General features: G+C 48.0%; 1 protein-coding gene across 1 annotated transcript in view; it reads left to right on the top strand.

Annotated features, from left to right (window-relative positions):
- Nucleotides 1-2,526: 2,526 nt before the first annotated feature.
- MAMLD1 (mastermind like domain containing 1) overlaps nt 2,527-18,933 on the top strand; it is a 75,088-nt gene continuing 58,681 nt past the window's right edge. Inside the window, exon 1 of the mRNA XM_042876525.1 lies at nt 2,527-2,794. Coding sequence (XP_042732459.1) covers nt 2,741-2,794 — 54 coding nt within the window. The 5' untranslated portion in view covers nt 2,527-2,740. The remainder of the gene's footprint in view (nt 2,795-18,933) is intronic.

The following is an 18,933-nucleotide window of genomic DNA, read 5'->3' as shown; positions in this document are numbered from 1 at the left end:
CTGAGCCAACTCCTGACTCCACACAGCACCACCCCAGCTCTCTCCCTTGAATTTTACCTCTCATTTTCAGATGCTAAGTCTTCGTATTTTGGGCAGAATTAGGATATCTCTTGTCTCAGCTGGTGAAGAGCTGTGTATTTATCTTGCAGTCCATGCAATTTCACCCCCAGGAGACCCAGGAGCTTTGCTTTGAGTTTTAGCTCCCAGTAAACATGCACTCAAAGTGTTTTTCAGACAAGCCATTGATTTTACTCGATTTCTGGTCAAAAACATGCAAGTAGCATGCATTACATGATTTCCACCCATCTGCTTTTGGATCACCAAGAAATTCATGAATCCTTGAGTGAATTTGTGACCAGCCCTTGCTCTGCTCAGTTGCTGCTCCCTTTGGTGTACAAGACATGCAGTGGGCAGCCTTTGCCCACCTAATTCCCCATCCGTACTGATTCCAGGAGTGCATGGAGGAGTCCCACAGCACGGCCACACAGGGGCTCAGCTTTGGGCCTATGCTTAGCTCGCACTGCCCTGCAGGATGCAAACCTCTCCCTTCACCTTGGCCTCGTCTCAGCCCATCCCAACTGTCTTGGGGCCTCTCACGGAGCAAGCATGGCACAGGCAGTTATTTAGCACCTCGCAGTAACGCTTCTCCTTAAGTAGGTTAAAAGACCAGTTTTCCCAAAGCAGTGGAGCACTGGACAAGGATTACTCCTATTTGTATGTTTCAGAAAAGACCGTTCAGCGCACTCCTCCCATCAGGGTTAGTCTTCAGGTGCACTTTGCAGCTCTCAGGCTCTGGCGAGACGTCTCAACTGGGAAATAAATGACCCCACTTGTATGAAATGAGCAAAGCAAATGATGTTTTTCTGTGAATATTAAAGCTGCAGGCTGAGGAAAGGCCTCCTGTCAATTCCATTCTCACCCAAGTGTTCAGCGTCTCAAATCATCTCCCACCTTCCCAGGGAGGACACAAGCCACCATCTGACAAGCAGATCCCCTAGACAACTGAATTAAGACAACAACATGATGCACAAGCAGGTACAGGCCAGGTTCATACAGCTGAGTAACCCCACTCATGTTGCTTGCTTCTGGGGAAGCCCTTTGGCCGAGCTTTACATGGCAAACCATGCAAATTACAGTCCTTAGGACTTCTGCTGTTTGTCAGGAATTTCAGGTGACTGGGGAGAGTCATGAGTGACGTGGTTTTCCAAAGCTTCCAGACAGATGATGAGTGTGTGCTGCAGGTCCTGCGTGGAAGCATGGCAGGGATCTGCCACGCATTTGTCCTCTGCACACAGTGTGCTCGATGAGCACAGCCTACCCTGCCAGCAAACACAGGAATCCTGGCACCCACAACTTTACACACGAGCTAGAGGCGTGAGAAAGGTGCAAGCAGATGCATCCTTGTTGATGAGCTGATATTGCTGATATTTGTTAGCTCAGGGTTGTTGTGAAACATGAAAAGATGAGCTTGGTCTACAAGCCAAGTGTAAGCTGAAGATCACTGCTGGATGGAAATCTTTCAGAAAAGTGAGGCCAGATCCTGGCTCCAGTGGTATGCGTTTGGGCATAGTCAGTGGGTTTTATTAAAATAAGTTCTCAACTTTGTAGACTATAATTTTCTACGAGCTCTGTTTTATGGCTGGTACAAATCAGCCACTTCATTGGCAGGGGTGCAACATCTCCCACGTCTCACCTGCTGTCAGTGTACCGGACAGGGCTTCCAGCACCTCCAGGACAGTGGAACAGGAGGGACAGATTTAGGAAGGTACTGAAATTATTCCACTTATTCACTGACTCAGCTGCCCTTCTGACTGCCTGAAGTTTGCTCGAGAGGTGAGGGTGGGCTCTTAGCTTGCAGCTGGTGGTCTGTCAGAATGAACAGTCTGAGGCTGCACTGCTAACCAGTCTGCTTGCAGGCAGGAGGAGAGTGGCAGCTCTGTGTTTGGATTTGTACCTGTCTTCAGAAATATGAGCATAGCACAAAGCAGGGAAATGAAACAACTGTGCTGCTTCCTTCTTGCTAACCTGGGTTCACCTGTGTGAGGTGAATTTAACCCTTTTATGACTGTTCAGAATGCAGAATATTGTACAGTCATGGCATGAAAACAGGAGATGACACTTCTGCTCTTTGTGCCTGTGGCATCTTTTCAGTGATTTGTACACTCAGATTTGGGGGGGGGGAGTAAAGGGGAGTGCAGGGAAAGAATTCAATCCATGGACACTGTTTTCTGGAGCTAGCCTACTTTTGCATTACGTGAAATTGACGCCTTGCAAAGTAGGCTCTAAAGTTGCTCAGCAGCATTTTGCATCTTAAAATGCTGTCCACGGACTGCTGAATTTTTGCCTTTGTGTACATGAAAAAGAAATTTCCTTGGATCTTTGAGGTTTCCAGCTTCTGAAGAGAGGAAAGTGCTGCTTCCCCTTTAAGCCCCGAGCGGTGTGTGTGTGAGAGTGTGTGTGAGTGTGTGTGTGTCTCCTCCTCTTTGAGTGACACAGCACTTAGATATGCCTATCAGTAACTTAAACCCCACAAACTCCACCTTCTAAGTGAGGAAGCTGTGGGTTGATGGAAATGTAGCGAGCAGATTGAGACAGACAGTGAATCATTAGCAAACTGCAACGCCAGGATGAACTTGTCTGGAACCTAAAAGGAGAAAACAGTCTCCGAGTCCTCCGCGGTGCCGGGCTTTGCTAAATACAGCCAAAGTGGATCTAAAAGCTGGTTGATCCCCACTCCAAGATGCTGCTGGTTTCCCAGCGGGTAGAAGCACCACGTATGGAGCCGCATATTCCGGTAAGCACCGTTTGAAATCGATACGGCCGAGGAAGTCGGAGTTGCGCCGAAGGAGCTGGGCACCCCGCGGGCCGAGCCGGGCGGGCAGGGAAAGTTTTCGAGGGCGCTTCGGGGCAGTTGCCGGCGGCGGAGCGGAGCCCGAGAACTTGGCCGAGGATTCCGCCGCGCTCCGAGGGAGCTGCCGGGCCCAGGGACCGGGACGCATCTGCGGGTAGGGGACCGGGGGTCCGTGTCACTGCCCGCGGGTCGGTGCACGGGACGGGGCCAGGCGGCGCCGGGCACTGCCCGAATCGCAGCTCGCGGCTGCGCTGCATGAACGCCGGCGGCTCGCCTGCACGGGCGGCCGGGGGATTCTAATTTAAACTCAGAGCGGACAGAGGACGGTAAAGCCGTCACAGAACGGAGACTCCTCCGGGAAGGTGTCACACGAAGGGTAAAGCGCCTGGTGCTGAGCTGCGTTGTTTTTTTTTTTTTTTATAAAAAAGAACTCCCAGTATTTGCGTTAGCAGCGGCGTTCCCGGTTCTTTTGGGAGCCTGCAGCGCGCGTTATATCGGCAGGATTCGGAACAAAAGGCGCAGCAGAGCCCGGCAGCAGCCTCCGGGCTCCCCCGAACGGAGCGCACCACAGGCTGGGCGCCGGCGCGGCTGCGGGGACAGCGCCAGGTGCGGGACGCGGCGCGTGCGGCTTTCCCCGGGACCCAACCGCGTGCTGCTGCCCTGCGCCTCCGGCTGCCGCGGGTTCTCATCCCGACATAGAAAGCGCGACCGGGAGCGCCCGCAGGGTACCCGAGGCGATCCCCGGCCGGGTCCGGCGGCCCCGTGCGGCCGCGGCTGTCCTCCGCCCGCCGGCACGGAGCCGGCTGATGTTCCGCCGCCGTGCGACTCGGGCCTCGGCTCGGCGGCTTTGTTCGGCCGCGGCCGGCGGCGGCTGTCACGGGGTGACACGCCGGGGCCCCGCGCGGAGCGGTCGCTCGGCGAAGGGCAGCGCTTAGCTTTCCTTCCGGGCTTCTCCGCCTCCAGCCCGAAACAAAGCGCGCCGAGGCAGCTTTTGTTTCCCGGGGGCCGGCGGCGGAGCCCCGCCGTGGGCAGGGAGCGGCGGCGGGGGCGCCGCGGAGCCGCCGCTCGGTGCTGCCCCGGCGGCCGCGTGATGGCCGCACCGCGCCCCGTCGGAAGGCGGCGGAGCCCCGGGCGGAGCGCCACGAGGCGGTCCCGAGGCGGGGGGAGGGGGGTAACCTCCGCCCGCCCTCCCTTCCTCTCCCCTCCCCGCGTCGTGCAGCTCCGTTCCGACCCACGAGCGGCACTGAACGGCCCGTCCTCCCCGCAGCTCCCGGCCGCTGGGGCGTAGCACCCCCGTTATGTAACGCGAGTGTTCCCCCTCTCGGCCCTGTAATCCTCGTAATGCCGAACGGCCGGGGCCCGCCTCTCCTAGAGCTCCCTCCCCCCCCCGCAGGGCGAGCTGACGGAGAAATAAAGCCGCCGACGTGAGGCTACGCCATATGGTGCCTGCGGTGGGGGGCAGCTGGGGCGGCCTTAAACCTGCCGCCCCCGCCCCTGCCGTAAGCTGCCCCCAACCCTCTCGGCCCCCCCAGCCGCGTTACCGGGTGCTGCCGGAGAGCGGGAGCAGCGTGAGAAGTTGCACCTAAAAAAGCAACGATCTGCTCCTGGCACTGACCATTTTCAGTTCTCTCTCGCTGCCATATGCTTGGAGAGGAGGGGGGGGGGGGGGAAAAAAAAGCAATTTGGGAAAGATGCTCTCAGCTTAGAGGGAGGAGGTGGGCTGAGGGAGCGCGATACAAGGAAATTCCATGTTAGGAAAGCATTAGCAAGGGGTGACTTCTAATGTTTTCCTGCCACTGACGTTGACAGTGACACACATGTGTGGGCTGAAATTGGAACGTCACTGAGTTTTTAAACTGAACCAGGAAATAGTCTGTTGCTCAGGGATAGAAAACAAATAGTGTGCATTGCAAGGCAGGTAACAGGCGCTCCGTTGCTCCTCTCCAGTGTGTGAAAAGCTGCTTAATGCTTAGAACTAAGCAGCCCCGATGGAACTTAGCATCTTATTTTCAGAGTTTGTCTTTTTTTTTTTTTTTTTTTTTTTTTTTAAACTCGAGGTTTTCCGTCTCTGTTTTTAATCCTTTTAACTAAAACTTCACAATCGGAAAAGCAAATATTGACAGGGCTTCACTTGTAGTCCCTTGTAACTGCGTGGTTTGAACCTGCAAAGACTCCTAGATTTTTTTTAAAGCAAACGTTATTGTTAAAGGTTTTGGGGGGAGATTAGTAGTTACAGGAGGCAGTTGTATATACTGACTCTCTTGTATGGCCTCCCGCTCCACAGGTGGAAGTGTTTTATGAATACGGTGTGCTGCCGAACTGAGTTTTAATTTTTGCTCCGATCTCATTTCTACCTTTATAACGTGGTAGCTCACTGAGGTTTTAAATGGGTTTAGGGAGCAGTTGTGCCAGATGCCTTCTGAATGCATGTGAGATTGACTGTGAGTGCTCCCCACCCAGGTACCTGTCAGCACCGCTGTGCTGGGAGGAGGGCAGGAGGCAACCCAAGGCCAGGGACGGTGTTGAGAGGAGTCCCGGCCATCCCCTGTATGATGTGCTGTGCAACTCGCTGCTTCCTAGTCATTTAATCGATAAATGTGCTCTGTTGCTTGCTGATTCCATGGAAGTAGCCCTGAAATAACTTTTATGAGCTTGTGGCCATGGGAAGGTGAAGTAAATCTTGCAAAAGCCTTAACAAATGGACTCGCCCAAACAGGGGGTTGTCAGAGCCTCTAACGCGGAGGGAAGGCAGGATCCCCAGGTTTCACTGTTCCCTTGTACCTGCTGTTTCTGCGTTGTCAGCATTTTTCAGCGTCCAGGAGAAGGTGATTATAAGTTACGATTCAGTGGTAATTGATGTAGTCTCCAAATAAAGATAGTTAAATCAGTTTAAATGCTGCCAGCGCCTCTCCAAGGAGCCCTCTCTGTATCTGACACATTTGCCATTCACTTCTTTAAGGAACAGTTAATAAACAGTTAATAAACAGTTTGACTTGGTATTAAAAAAAAAAAAAAAAAAAAGTATTTCAAACTGAAGGAAGCAGAAGACACACCAAGGCTTCACGTTGCACTGGTTTATATCAATATTGATTTCTTTTTAAGGGAGTTTGTGTTATGAAGAGGGAGCTTTTATCCCCCTGAGCTCTTTGGCAATTATCTTCCTGCCATAAATGTTGATACGCACATAATGGATGTAACTAAAAAATCTCCTTATCCCAGCAGAAAAGGCTGACTGTTTGTTGGAGCAGAGAGAATGCTGAGAGTGTGAATAGACAAACCCATATGTCGCTGGTGAGAGAGATAAATGATGGACGAACGGGAGTTGGTTACTATGGATCAGCACAATAAACCAATTCCCATCATACACCTCTCTTAATAATATACCAGTTCCAATGCCACTGATGGGTAACCTAGGTAGCACCACTCAGCTGTAAGTTTTTCAACTGTTCTTTTATACAGCTCAAAGCAGAGTTGGGCCTGCTCTAATTTTTTCAGATGTTGGTGCTGCAGTTGTGCGGAACTTCCACCCTTGCTGGTAATGTTGAAGTGGAACTTTAGAACCTGGTTCTGAAATGCCAAATGTGTGCAATGCTTGTGTACTCACGACAAGTTTTCTTTCCTTTCACCCGTAAAATGGAATTGCTTAAAAATATGTACAGAAACTGTTTAGGCATTTAGTAGTGCCATCATTAGCGTTGTTTCTGATTGTACAGGACTTTGGAAGATACTGGAATGTTGTTTTGTTTTAAGTGAAAATAGCAAAAGCATTTTTATTAAGAAGATGAGCACACCTGCAGAACAGGCAGAAATCAATAACATGGTTTTGACTTTCCGTGACCCATTTCAGGGCTGCCAGCAGCTCAAAGGGAAACTTTGCAGAGCTCTCTGTGCTGCCATCACAGCTTCCTTTCTGCAATCTTTATTATTATTGCCAGCACTTTGCACAAAATCGACATCTTCGTCAGTTAAAGGTTTTACTTTATATCCTTCTCTTCTGCTATCTTTCCTTGCTGTTTGCAATTGCCTGGGCTGCTAACTCTATTCAAAATGAAAATGCATCTCAGTGACAACGTAAGCCCGGTGACTCCATCACCTCCCAGGCACCAGTTGTGCTACATGGAGTGATGCAATCAGAAAGGGGATAAGTAGCAAATGCAAATGTGCTATGAAGAGTCTTAATTCCTCTTGGGAAGCCTCCTCGCTGATAATAATTTTCTTGTTTTAAATGGAAGAAAATGTGTCGCTAAGTGGTTACTTGCCTTCAAGAGGCAAATGCTCATTTTGTGCACGTTTACATGCCGAGTCCCAGAAGCTGCTGGTGGAACTTGGCTTGGTGTGCAGCTCGGATGCTCCAGCATGTGCTCATCAGGAGGTGCAGGGGACCGTGCTGCTTCTCCTGCCAGGGCCCAGCACAGTGCAGTGGAACTTACCTTTGGGTGACACTGAGATTTGAACCTGGCTTTAAGGACTTTGAATAGGGAAGTGGGGTTGCTTTGTGCCCCCCATCCTGCTCGGTCTTGGCCACTGAAGGAAATGAGAAAGAAATGGAGCAGGATGAGGGAAGGTGCCATCGTAGGCTGCATTTATAGTGGATTCTTCCCTCCTGTGAGTGCCCAAAGGGTAAAGTGGGGGAGGGAGCTGCATGCTCCTCCCCTCCCTGGCCCAGGCAGCAGCTGGCAGGTGGCATGCGATGCCAGGGCCTGCCCTCGGGGCTGGTGGAGTGCCCAGGTGAGGGATGCAGGGTTTGGGCCGTTCCTCCCAGTGCTGCTGCCGTGGTGCCATAAGGCATTGGTGCACGCTGACCTGGTTCGAGACTGCCGCCCCAGCAGGGTGCCGGGCTGGCTAGAATTGCTCCTTGCAGGTTGGCAGAAACCAGAGTTCATCAGTGTGCCCTGTCCAAGGGCAGGCGTCACTTCGTGACTTGTTGAAATTCGCTTCGCTTTCCTCCGAAGGGGACTTGGCAGTGTTATTGATAAAGAGGTGTTACATAAGCACCCCATCAGGCATGTCCTAATTTGTTAATAATTGATGATCTGGGTAGTACAGAAATACCAGTGTTGTTAATGCACTCCCACACTGATGTGCAATCTCAGCCAGCCCCATGTTTTGCTTTTTTAAGTGTTTCCTTCATTCTCTTTTGGTGTTTGTTTTTTTCTTTTTTCAGCAGAGTTTTCAACTGCTGTGGTCGTGGTGCCCACCCGACTTCCCAGCTCAGGCAGGGGCAGCTGGGGCTCAGCCTGTCGCAGCCATGGTATGGATTACCTCTGCAGGGGAGGGTGTTAACTAGGTTATTGTTTCACCCCAAGGCAGCCCAGCTCTTGAGTGGCAGCCAGCAGGACACCAGCTTTCGCACCGTCCCCTAGCAGAGGTGCAATGCGTGTCCATAGGACAGGCTCCATGGGTGCCCCATTCCCACAGCAGGACTTCTCAGTTCTCTCCCCTGAGAGCAGGCTGCTCTCATGTGGGCTTGGATGCTGGCTGCTCCTATCCTGCTGTGGCCAAAGAGGCAGGAAAAATGTTTACTTCTGTCAACACACTCAAACAGAAATGCTTAAAGAGTTTCATCAAAGGGAGTGGGCTGACTCTTTGTCTTGCATAGTTTTGCTTGTGCAATTCCGTGGCAGTTCTTTTTTTCTCTAGAATTAAGCATCATTTAGGTTTGGGGCTTACAGCTACCCAGGATGTACCTGGTTACTGTTTTCAGAATAACACAGCGCACGTACTCCTGTGGGCAATGAAATCCATTGCCTGCGTCAAAATCAGAAGAAGCAAGGTAACTTTCTAGTTGTGTTGTGCAAAATAATGCCATGTTCACTTTGTTAACATCCAGAGGTGGATTATCCAGCAGTTAGGAGCCTGTTCTGCTGTGCCAAAGCCTGTCTTTAATGTCAGGTGGTTGATCCTGATCAGGCAGTGTGCAGCCCTGGCTGCTCAGAGCCTGCATCGTGCCCATCACGAGATGTGTGTGTTGGCATTGGCTACTCGAAGGCTTGCTCCGAATGCCAGCATTCCCCTCGTGCTCAGGGTGCACTCACCATCTCGTCTGTGCTTTGTGCAGAACTGGGGAAGACTGGCAAGCTTTCTGTCCTCTGCAGAGAGCCCAGCTCTGCTAAGCTGCCTGTCTGTCAGGGATTAATTTAACCTCTAATTACTACATTTTTTTCACAGTTTGCTGCACACGAGCATGTTATAACAAATACACAAAGAACTATGTCATTTTATTTAGCCACTACTCTGAAATTAATTTAGGGGGTATAGAGTCACATCTAACACACTTGGTGTTAAAATAATTGTGCTGGCATTAGAATTAAAGTACATAATCTTGTTGTTTCTAATGATACAATGGTACTAGTGTAAATAGGGCTGTTAACTTGTTAGTCTTAGCCACAGTAATAGAAATGATACTTAGTTACAGAGAAGTACCCAAAAGGATGGCATCAGAAAGAGATTGCCCCCTAAAAGGCATGGTTTGTCTCCGTCCCAGCAACCGTTCTGGGTTCGGGTTAGGTGTTCAGGAATAGTTGGTTGTTTTTTCCAAAAAGATCTTCCAAATTGCAACAAACAAATATTTAAGATGGTCTGGGTTTCTTCCAGCCTGATTTTTTTTTTTTTTTTTTTTTTTTTTTTTTTTCCTGTAACATGCGGCATGTTGGGAACAGTACAAAAGGCCATATGTCCTCTCCTGTCTGCTCATACTGACATCAGAAAGGCAGTATTGCACGTTGCATCAAGAGTAGTGTCTGGTCTGGAAGGAAGGGAAGGAGTCTGGATTTGTTGTGATGCATATAAAGAACTTCATCTTTTTGAGTTCTGTGTTCTGTAATATTTACAAGTAAGTGTCATTTTCGTTTGGATCGGGGAGGTTTGGATTGGGAAATGCAGCCTATCTGCATTTCAAGAACACTTCCTTAAAAGAGCTGCCTCTGTTCTGCCCCATGTCCATCACCTCTGAGCAGACTTGTTGACACGGCTTCAAAAATGCAATTTTTCACACAGCGTTGGATGTGTGGAGTTGTTGATTACACTGGCAACTTATTTCTAGTGAAAACAGAAGACGGGTGGTATATTTCTGTGTCATGTATTTTATGAAACACAGCCCAGCGTGGTAATTCTCCTCCAGTAAAAGCTTTTAGTGCATTTGATGGGAAATTTTCCCCAAAGATTCCCCAAGGTCAGGTAGGACACAGTTGTAGAGTCAAAGCTTGTGGTCCCTTTCTCAAAAGGAGGATTGATGTGGCATCCAGGCTCACAACAGCAGTGACACGGGATTGCCAAGACTATTGGAATAGATGGACGATTGATTCTCTCTGCTGCATTATTGCTCTGATTTCTTCCTTCAGTTCTCCAAATTCCCAAACGATAACCAGTTGCTGTGATTATGTACTCTAACAACTTCTCATCTACAAATAAACTGAACAGAAGTGGAGATCAGTGGGTGTGAGGGCCTCGGTGGGTTGGTGAAGTGGCAGTGCAGAGTGGAGGGCGGTTGGGTAGCAGTGTGGGATGGGTTGCAGGTTGCTGCTCTCACTGCTGGTGGAAATGAGTCTTGAAATAACAATCTGGAGATTTCCTAAGGTAAAAGCCAAGCCTCAGTAAAGCCTCTGCAATTTCAGAACTGTTAGATTTTATTTATTTTTTTTATTTTTTTCAGAGAGGTTGAATGTCTACAGCCCCGCTGGTCTCCAGAGGTGGAGGCAATTTTTGGAGTAAACAGCTCCCACGTTCTGACATGTCCTTTTTAAAATGTGAATAGTGGTGCTTTACCTTAAGGATGCTCAGTGTGAAGGTTTAACTCACTAAATATTTAGCAAAGCATGAATACTTGTAGCTAGCTGGGGTCTCTAGGGACTTTTCACATAGCTGGAAATTACACTGAAAATGAAGGAAGTGTATCTTACCCTGAGTCCCTCCTCGGGATGAATGATAGTTTTATTTCTTTGTTTTGGCTGAGGAAGTGGATTTTTTTTTCCTGAAGTCATGTCAGAGTATCTTCCTTCTTGCTGAAGCTTCACAATTTGGAAAAGAAAAAGCAACAAAAAAAAGAGACAAAAATGGCATCTACTCTCAGGGAGGTTTCTTAATGTTTCATTTTCTGTGCCAGATCTTCCTAGGTTAAGTTTTAAGCAAAGGTAAACAAATGAATCTTTTATGAAGACATCCATCATACGCAGTTCCACTCACACGCTAGAAGCTTTTTCCCCACGCAGCTGCATTAGCTTGAGAACAATTACACAGCGTGCATTTGATGTGGTTATCAGAATGGATACCGAGTGTAATTTCAGTTTGCTTTGAAGAGTTACTTTAAATCTTACTGGGATCTTCACAATTCCAAGTTTATATATGGAAATAATTTCTGAATTCATCCGGTGTTTCAGTAACCCGGTAGGTTGTGCTGGTTGTCGGACACTTTGAAGGACTTGACTTTTCCTGTTCTTCTAACTTACTTATTTTCTTAATTAACTCCGTCGATTTAAATAAAGTCACACAGACTGGGAAAACCTCAAGTATATACAGCGCTGCAGTCAGAAATACAGGCAAAAGGTTTTGATCTCTGACTGCCAGCTGGTGACTCATTTAAAAGGAATTTTTGTTCCTCCCTTTTCAAAGAGTTACTCGCTACCAAATAGTAAATATCTCGTTTTGATGCTACTGTACTGAAATGCCTGACATTGTTGGTGTGTAAAGTCCAAACTCTGTAAGATTATTTGATCACAGGCTCCATTAAGTTGTGTTTTCTTGCTTTTCTCTATTAAAAAATCCTTTGGGGGAACTTTCTTATGCTTTACCCTATCAGTTTGAGTGTATACTAAAATGGAATATGTTTGGTTATAATAACAGAGGGCCTTTTCCATGCTTTAAGCAGTGGATCATTCACATTATTTTTAAACACACAGGACTATGCGAGCACTAATTTCTTTTTAATTTTGCACTGGGGAGCATTAGACAAGGACACTGGAGTTTGTGTGAATCCAAAAGTTTCCTTTTGCCTTATATATCAAGGGTGTGTACTTAATATTTTATTTTTCTATTCGTAAAACTGAACATAAATTGTAATGAAGAGCCGTGGTCAAAATCCAACTCAATTAATGCCTTCCCCCCCCAAATTTCCATACTAATTTTGACTTTCTGAGCAGCTCCTTTGTCTTCCCATTCTTACCTATTCTGCACCTTCAACAGAAGGGCACAAAGGCGTGTTTGAATCCTCCATCTCATCTCCTCATCTTCTTTATGGATTGATTGGTTTGAACCTTACATAGCACTGGGAGGATGTTTTCTTGGTTGCAGCAACGCTTGTGTTTGACTTAAAGCAGAAAAGAGAGTGTGTCCAGGCTTTTCCATCTTTATGAGAAGCGAATCTTAGTCCCTGATCCCAGAAGGTAGATCAGCCTTAATTTCAAGTGAGAGTCGTGCATCTTCAAATAACTTCTTGTGTCAGTTGAAGTTCAATCTTCTTGAATTCCAGAGATGTAGATGAGTAGAATCTGAAGTTGAGGGCAAGTGTGAAAGATGTAAGAGAAAATGTAGATGCGTTTCCTGATGCTTCTCTCCCCTCCCCTTTAGGGCTCCCAGTCTGTCAGCTGTAATGGAGTGATTTGATTACTTTGTAGTGTTAGGCTAAAAAAGTAAATCTAAGTGCCTTGGGAATGGGGAACTGATCCAGCAATCAAAACCAAACAAGTTAATAACTGCAAAGTGTTTCTGCACACTGCTGCTGCTGAATTGCTACCACCAGAAGTGCTTGAGGGCAGCCCTGGCATGAGACCAGTCGGTGGGTGTAAGGATGCTCCCCGTGCCCTGCCAGTAACTGGGTGCCATGGGGTGTGCTCTGTGTTTTGAAGGAGAAGCGTGTGTCTTCTGTCAGGTACGAATTGTAAAAGCTTTGAATTTTGCAGGCTGAACTGTATGCTGCTTCCCCTTCTCTATCATTCTGATGTGCCTGGAATAGCTTGACTTAGGCAGTCTTGGTTGTCCTTGCTTTAAAATCCTTTCGGCTCTACATATCTTCTATTTTTTCTATTGTTGTTTTTCTTGCCTCTTTGACAGCTCTTCTCACCCTTCACCCCACCCCCAAAGATTCAGCCAGATTCTGAGCATTTGACTGTCCACAGAGAATCTGAACTCCAAATCAGCCGCTCTGAAGGGTTGCTGGCAGTCATGTGCCCAGCTGTGTACAGCCTGAAGTCGCCTGTCAGGACAGCGTGCAGAGAAATGTGAGCTACAGCAGCAGTGTCAAGTGCTGTGGTGTAAGAAACCCTCTGCTACTTGCCTGCATGGAACTGATTTTGGATGTTGTTGCTTGTGAAGATAAGGCATGGTCTAATTACTGGAAGTCTTATGCAAGCCAGCAGCTTTAATTTTATCATATCTGAGAGTGGCAGCAGTGGCAAGCAAGCGGTAAATGGCCGACTGTGGCTGCCCACCAGTCCTTTTGGAGCACCTCTATTGAAGGCTGCATGTCTGTCGGTCCAGAATGTAAAATGCTCATCCCTTTGCAGCCCTCAGCTCATCCAGAGAACATCCCTCTGCTGGTCGTCACACCAGGAGCAGCAGCAGGTTCTGGCCTTCGTGCTGGGCTCTGCCATCTGCTCCCCAAAACACAGCAAGACAAACTGTTAGGCTTTGCGAGGAGCACAGGGCTTGATTAACTTAAATTACCCCCCTGTGGGGCATGTTTGCAATGCCGAGGGGATTAGGTGGCACGCGTTTTAAAGAAATACATATTCATTATTAGGAAAGGTCGTGCAGTATTATCCAGTGGTCATTTCCTTTTGGAGTGTAGCTCTGGGTCTGCATAGCTGTTTGTTTATGCATACTGCTGGGCCCCAGCACAGAGGAGGACCAGCGCTGCGGCTCAGGCTGGCTGGGCTGGGGCAGCCAGAGCTGCTGATGGAGAGCCAGGAAGCTGACGGCCGAGCAGCAGAGAGGTGTGGGGTACGAGGAGGCCATGGTAGGGGTGAGAGCAGCAATGGCTGGGAGGGGCTGGGCCCAAAGGGAGGGTGAAGCCATGGGTTGGGGAAGATGCTGGGCGGGTGTCCAGGACAGGGTGAGATATGGAGAGAGGGGAGGGATGGAGGTAGAGATGGTACCTCATGGGCATGTCTGCCAGGTCCTGCATCTCCCAGTGCTTCTGCTCAAACAGAGAATGTTTCCTGTGTGCCAGCTCACTGTGTGCTCCCTCAGTGCTGTTTTATCTCCATTATATAAATTATTTTATTATTTGTTATTGTTATTATCTTAATTTTGCAACTGTTATTTCTTTCTGTACTCTTGCTTTTGTACCTTTGTATTGCTGTGCTGGAGGGGTTGGCCCCCAAGCAGCAGCACAGAGATGCGCTGAGGAACCAGACTCAGCGGTGATCACAGCCCCGTGTGGCTTTGGTTTATCTCAGTAACAGGACCTCTGTATGGGCACGCTGAGCACTCGGCAACCTGGCTGAGTGAAGCACTGCCTGCCATTCGGTGTGCTGCTACAGCATGCACCGCTGAGCCTGAGCCGTGCAGCTCCAGGCCAGGAGTCGTGGTGTGCCTGCGCTGCTGCTCGTGCTGCCCAAGTTCTCCATGCTTTCAGCTGGCACACCTGGTTCCTGCACAGGGCAGCCATGGGTGCTGGGCTAGGTCTGCAGATCTTGCGTAAAGATGTTAATAGCCTGGCACTCATCCCACACAAATGAGCAGCAGTGCCCAGAGCACTATGTAAGCCTCCCATGGGCCAGGCCTCGGGGACATCTGCCTGGCCATGGTGCATCCAGGCATTGAGGAGATGAGCTGGTAGTGACCCACCTTCCCAAATCTTCTTCCCCTGAAATTTGGGTTCATAAACTAGCTTTGGATTCTGCCAGCTCAAAGAGACAATCATATTCTCTTTTAGAGCTTCTCCAAAGGAAGGAGACACAATTGAGTGTTTATGCAGGCAGACAGGAGTGTAAAAGATTCTTTGGTTCTCTTCTCACATGCAGAAAAATGAGTAACTTTGCATTTCCTTATTAAAAAGGATCTGACTTATCAGTGTGTGTACCTGGAGGTGAATGCCTATGGACACCCTCCTGTAGTTTCTTTCCTCCATGGTCATGCTGCAAGTGGGCTTCAGCTAGTTTGATGTAACTCGTTCAGTGGCTGTCTTTTGAAATGGGAGCATCATTTTTAATTCTGATGTAAGCTGAGTAACAGGCAAATTCTTGATTAGCTTTAATTTAGCTATACTACTCCAGGAAAGTGTATTTCCTGAATTGCACAAAGGGCTCTTTAAAAACAAATCCTCGTGTGCGTGCTGGAGATCCGCTTGGTAGGTGTGGTGACCGAGATTAATGTTTGCCTGATGCCTTTCATCTCCCAAGTACTTTACACAGAACAAGCATTTCATCTTCCCAAGGGATGTGTGAATTGGGTGAAATAAGTTCTACTGTCTGCGCTTTACTTCATTAGGCAGGGAAACTGAGGCAAGGAGATCAAAGTACCTTGCTCAGTTTCGAAGAAGGCCAGTGCTGGAACTGTAATTTCTGGTTTCTCTCTGCCTTTCCAGCCTGGTGTCTCTTCTTTCTGGGAGGAGACAGTGGGACAGGCTTTAGAGTAACAAAATAACAAGAGCATTGTGAGGCACCTGAGCAGACGTGTCCTGCACCTTCCCCTCTGCGGGGTCTGGAGGTGTTACCCTGGGTTTCTAGTTGAGCTGCAGAGCATTGGTAGAACTCTCCTCAGGCTGATAAAATGTCTCAGTTTAACCACTGGTCCAGCCAGCTCGGAAATGCGAGTAGCATTGAGATTTCTGTGCGACTTCTTGAGATGTTCCTTCGGAGGAGAATAGAACATGCTTGAAACTTGTTACTGCATTTTAAGCATGCAGCTGTTTGCATGAATGTGGAAAAATGGTGTGTAAGGTTTGGATCGGGCTCCTCACCGAGTTCAGTGCATGTCTGAGCCTCATGGGCTCGGGGCCCTGCTCTGCAGCAGGGCTGCAGCACCCCGACCCACCTCCCAGCACAGTTTGTCCCCATGCTGCGCAGAGGGGCGATTGCAGGTGGTGCTGAGGAACGGCTGGGAGGGGCAGAGCAATGCAGCCCTGCTCGCCTGGCGCCGTTCAAAACATTTAATTAGTTGTTCTGAAAAGGTGGCTCTTCTCTCTGGAGGGAGAAATGGTGTATCAGCAAAAGCTGACCAAATTGATGTAGCAAATCAATTCTATGGTAATCCGTTTATTTAAACTTTGGTACTTAATTTTATAAACTCTTCTCAAGTGTTCCCGTGTTCCTGTTCATTAGCCGGTATCCTTTTATGCTGTTGCTTGGAGGTTTGTGCAGCAGATAGCAAAATGGCCAGAACATGCCACTCCGAACTGCTCTCTAAATGTAATTCAAGCAGGTCTGCAATAATAGTGCTAAAAGACGAGCTGTTTAGCGGCATTATAAATGGGCAAAGAGTTCAGGAAGGATTATGAAAAAGTAAATTTTTATTAAGACTGGAGGAGCTGGAAGAATGGACTGATTGCCCTGAGTCTTCTGGGCCCTCGAGCAATCAATTTCCCTTTCTAGTATTCAGTTACTTGCTAATTGTATTGATTTTTATCAAATATGTGTACGAATCAATTTTATATTTTAGTGTTGTTAAAAGCTTCCTTCCTTCCTTGCAGGCCCTGGGGCTCTGATCATTCTCCTTGTCTTCCTTTATTTTAATGCTTTTATCTTGGTGCACGTTTTCTTTTGGACATGCATGTTTCTCTTTAGGACTTGCTTTGGGTGTCTGACTGGGTGGGGATTTTGCACGGGTGCTGCAGGACAAGAGCTTCGCAGGCACAGTAGAACTGTCTGCTGAAGTCAGAATTGCAGGAAGGGGATGTGTCGTGTGGTGGAGTGAGTGGGTGCAAGTGACCGCGGTGTGTGACCCCCCGAAGAGCAGGAAGCACTGCTGGCGTAGGAGATGAATTGTGCTGCAGAGAGGCTGCAACTAGAAACAAAGACTGAGAGTGATGCTGAACGCGATGTGCTCGTACCAAATAAACATGAAAACGAATGTAACCGAAGTGAGGCTCCTAAAATAATGCAGGCTGCTTCGTCAGTCTGAACTCCATCATTTCTGAAAAGTAACTCATGTGCTTAGTAAAGTGGTTGCTGGAGACTTGTCTAAGCAAAGTGAGGGCATCAACCTCTGAACAAAATAAAACAACGTTCTCCATTGTGTTTGTTTATGCCCATGGCACTTTAAATTGTTCCTGTCAAGCTTACCTATTTTCTGGGATAGCATATACTCGCTCACTCTTTTTAATGCAAGTTACACAGTTTGGAGTGGAGAGAGTATCTCTGGCTTTTGTGTAAGCCTGAGAAATTGGCTCTTGTAATGGAAATGTTTGGGTATGTGCAGGCTGTCAGGTCCCGCCTGAGAGACTTTGAACTTTCAGTGGTGTGAGCAGAACAAGGAGGGCAGGGGCTCTGGCTCCCACTTGCCCACTGCAGACTTCACGGCACTGCGCCTTCTGCTCTTATTGCTAAGGCACTGTATTTCAAACTGCTCTTGTTTTCTATTAATTCTGGGAGGGAATTACGCTAAGAAGTGTTTGGGTATATTCATGTGTCCTGTAAAAATACAGGTTTCGTTAAAAAAACTTGTATTATGGAAGAGACGTAAAGTGCTTTCTATTCTATGCTGATCGCTTTTGTCTTTTCATTTTTGCTCTGGTTTCTGCTTCTGCTGCCCTCCCTTCCTTGCACAGCAGCTCCAGCTGGGAGCCCCAGCGAGAGCGCAGGTCCAGCAGAGTGCAGGATCTGCTCCCAGAGGCCGTGGGGCGGTGGTGGGAGGAGAGCCTTCTTCACACACGTGCCGTGTTTGCATGGCACTGTGCAGCTGGGCTTGCAGCACTGGGACCCCCAGCATCAGCTGAGTGCAGCCCCACCACGGGACGCCCCGTGGCCACGGCACCGTGCTGCCTTGCTGGGGAGGCAGCCCATGCCACGTTGCCTCTGGCTCTGCGTAATCTTGCGAACCGGGAGCACGGTTTTGTCACAAGGTTTATGCAGCACCTCTCGTATGAGGAGCTGCGCGCTGGATGAGCTGTGCGAGGGGTCATTACGGCAGAGAGAAGATAAACGTACCGGTTCTGCTGGAGGCTGTCCTCGGGCTGTTTGTTATGTGTCTCTAACACTGTCACTACATCACACACTTCCTCGATCTCCGTATTACCCTACAAGCCTGCCTAATGGGATCCTCTGTTGCTGATTCCGGCTTACCCTGACCTACTTCTTTCTTGTGTCCCAGCAAGCTGTCAGGAGCTATCAGAGCACTGGGAGCTGAAATAAACACTCACTGAGGGGAAAAGCGAGGCTGTCTCTGGTGAATTTAATTAGCTTTGTTTAACTGGCTTGTTTGCTGTGTAAATCACATCATTTTTAGTCAAATTTAAGGGATAAAAAAATCTGTAATTAAAATCAAATGATGCACAACCTTATTAGAAGTCAAGGGTTTTAGAAGTTCAGTACAAAAACTCGTTTAATTTGAAATGCATTTATGGTGCCCTGAATATTTTAGGGAAAAGAAGGCAGAATTTGAGGTTTGGTTTGGCAGAATCTTTTGGTTTGGGCACCTTTCATCAGGGAGGTAGGATGAATTTTGTTACTAGCTGATACTATTTTTCTTTGAATTTGGAGGGAAAAGAAATAGTCACTGCATTTTGCAATTAAGACTCGTCCTTTCATCTGTATTGCCAGATTAATGGGTACCATTTTTGAATCCAAATAAAAATTCATAATTGTTTCTTTCTGTCATGCAGCCAAAGCCCTAGTATATTGCCTGCATTTTGAATCAGTGCTGTTGCATGCGGCCATGGCTTGAAGCATGACATCTCTTTGCACTTCTCTTGCTTTCCTCAGTGTTAGTATAGAAATCTCTGTGATTTTGGCCATGGCAGACAAACGAAGCACTGACTCGTCAAGCCATCACTGGGCTGAATCTGGAGGTGCTTGTAGTGTTTGTATCAGGCGGTGTGTTACGTCTTTCAGGTGCTTTAGTATTTCAGTGTGGCACATATTTCTTTTAACAATTGATGTTCTTGCTCTTGTCAGCTTAGAGTCTAATCCTCTTGCTTTTGAAAATGATAA

This window comes from Lagopus leucura, unplaced genomic scaffold, assembly GCF_019238085.1.
Source record: "Lagopus leucura isolate 7727_CA_CO unplaced genomic scaffold, USGS_WTPT01 Super-Scaffold_100016, whole genome shotgun sequence".
NCBI lineage: Eukaryota > Metazoa > Chordata > Aves > Galliformes > Phasianidae > Lagopus > Lagopus leucura.
This window is presented reverse-complemented; position numbering and strand designations above follow the sequence as displayed.